Source organism: Eimeria mitis, genomic scaffold (assembly GCF_000499745.2).
Source record: "Eimeria mitis Houghton genomic scaffold, Emh_scaff1199, whole genome shotgun sequence".
NCBI classification, from domain to species: domain Eukaryota; phylum Apicomplexa; class Conoidasida; order Eucoccidiorida; family Eimeriidae; genus Eimeria; species Eimeria mitis.
Window position 1 is genome coordinate 9,353 of NW_013568163.1, and position 553 is coordinate 9,905.

General features: G+C 60.6%; 1 protein-coding gene across 1 annotated transcript in view; it reads right to left on the minus strand.

Annotated features, from left to right (window-relative positions):
* Nucleotides 1-383: 383 nt before the first annotated feature.
* Nucleotides 384-553, minus strand: part of EMH_0031710 (uncharacterized protein) — a gene marked incomplete at both ends in the record, with an annotated part of 1,974 nt that continues 1,804 nt past the window's right edge. Inside the window, one exon of the mRNA XM_013494544.1 lies at nt 384-551. Within this exon, the coding sequence (XP_013349998.1) occupies nt 384-551 (168 nt within the window). The remainder of the gene's footprint in view (nt 552-553) is intronic.

Sequence of the window (553 nt, forward strand, 5' to 3'; positions counted from 1 at the left end):
GCAGCAAACCAAACAAAAACCCAGAGATGGGTACAGGGAAACCCATCGAACCTCCTGCTGCTGCTGCTGCTGCAGCAGGAGCAGCAACCCTATTTTCTCTCCCCCCCAGCAGCAGCACACCCTCCCTTACCCTACAACACCTAACATAAAAATAAAGCAGCAACACATCCAGGGAGCAGCTGCTGTGGAGATGCCACCGAAGCAGCATAGACCCTATTGCTCCCTGCTGCTGCTGCTGCTGCTGCTGCTGCTGCTGCGGCGGCGGCTGCTGCTGCAACACCACCAACAGCTCCTGCTCCAGCACCACCAACTGCTGCTCCTCCTGCTGCTGCTGCTGCTGCTGCTGCTGCTGCGCGACCAGCGCAAGCACACCCTCCACTTCTTCATCCTCCTGCTGCTCCTGCTGCTGCTCCTGCTGCTGCTGCTGCTGCTGCTGCTGCTGCTGCTGCTGCTGCTGCTGCTGCTGCTGCTGCTGCTGCTGCAGCAGCACCTGCAGCGACAGAGTCCTGTCCTCTTCCCGCTGCTCTTCTTGCTGCGCCACATCTCGCTGCAG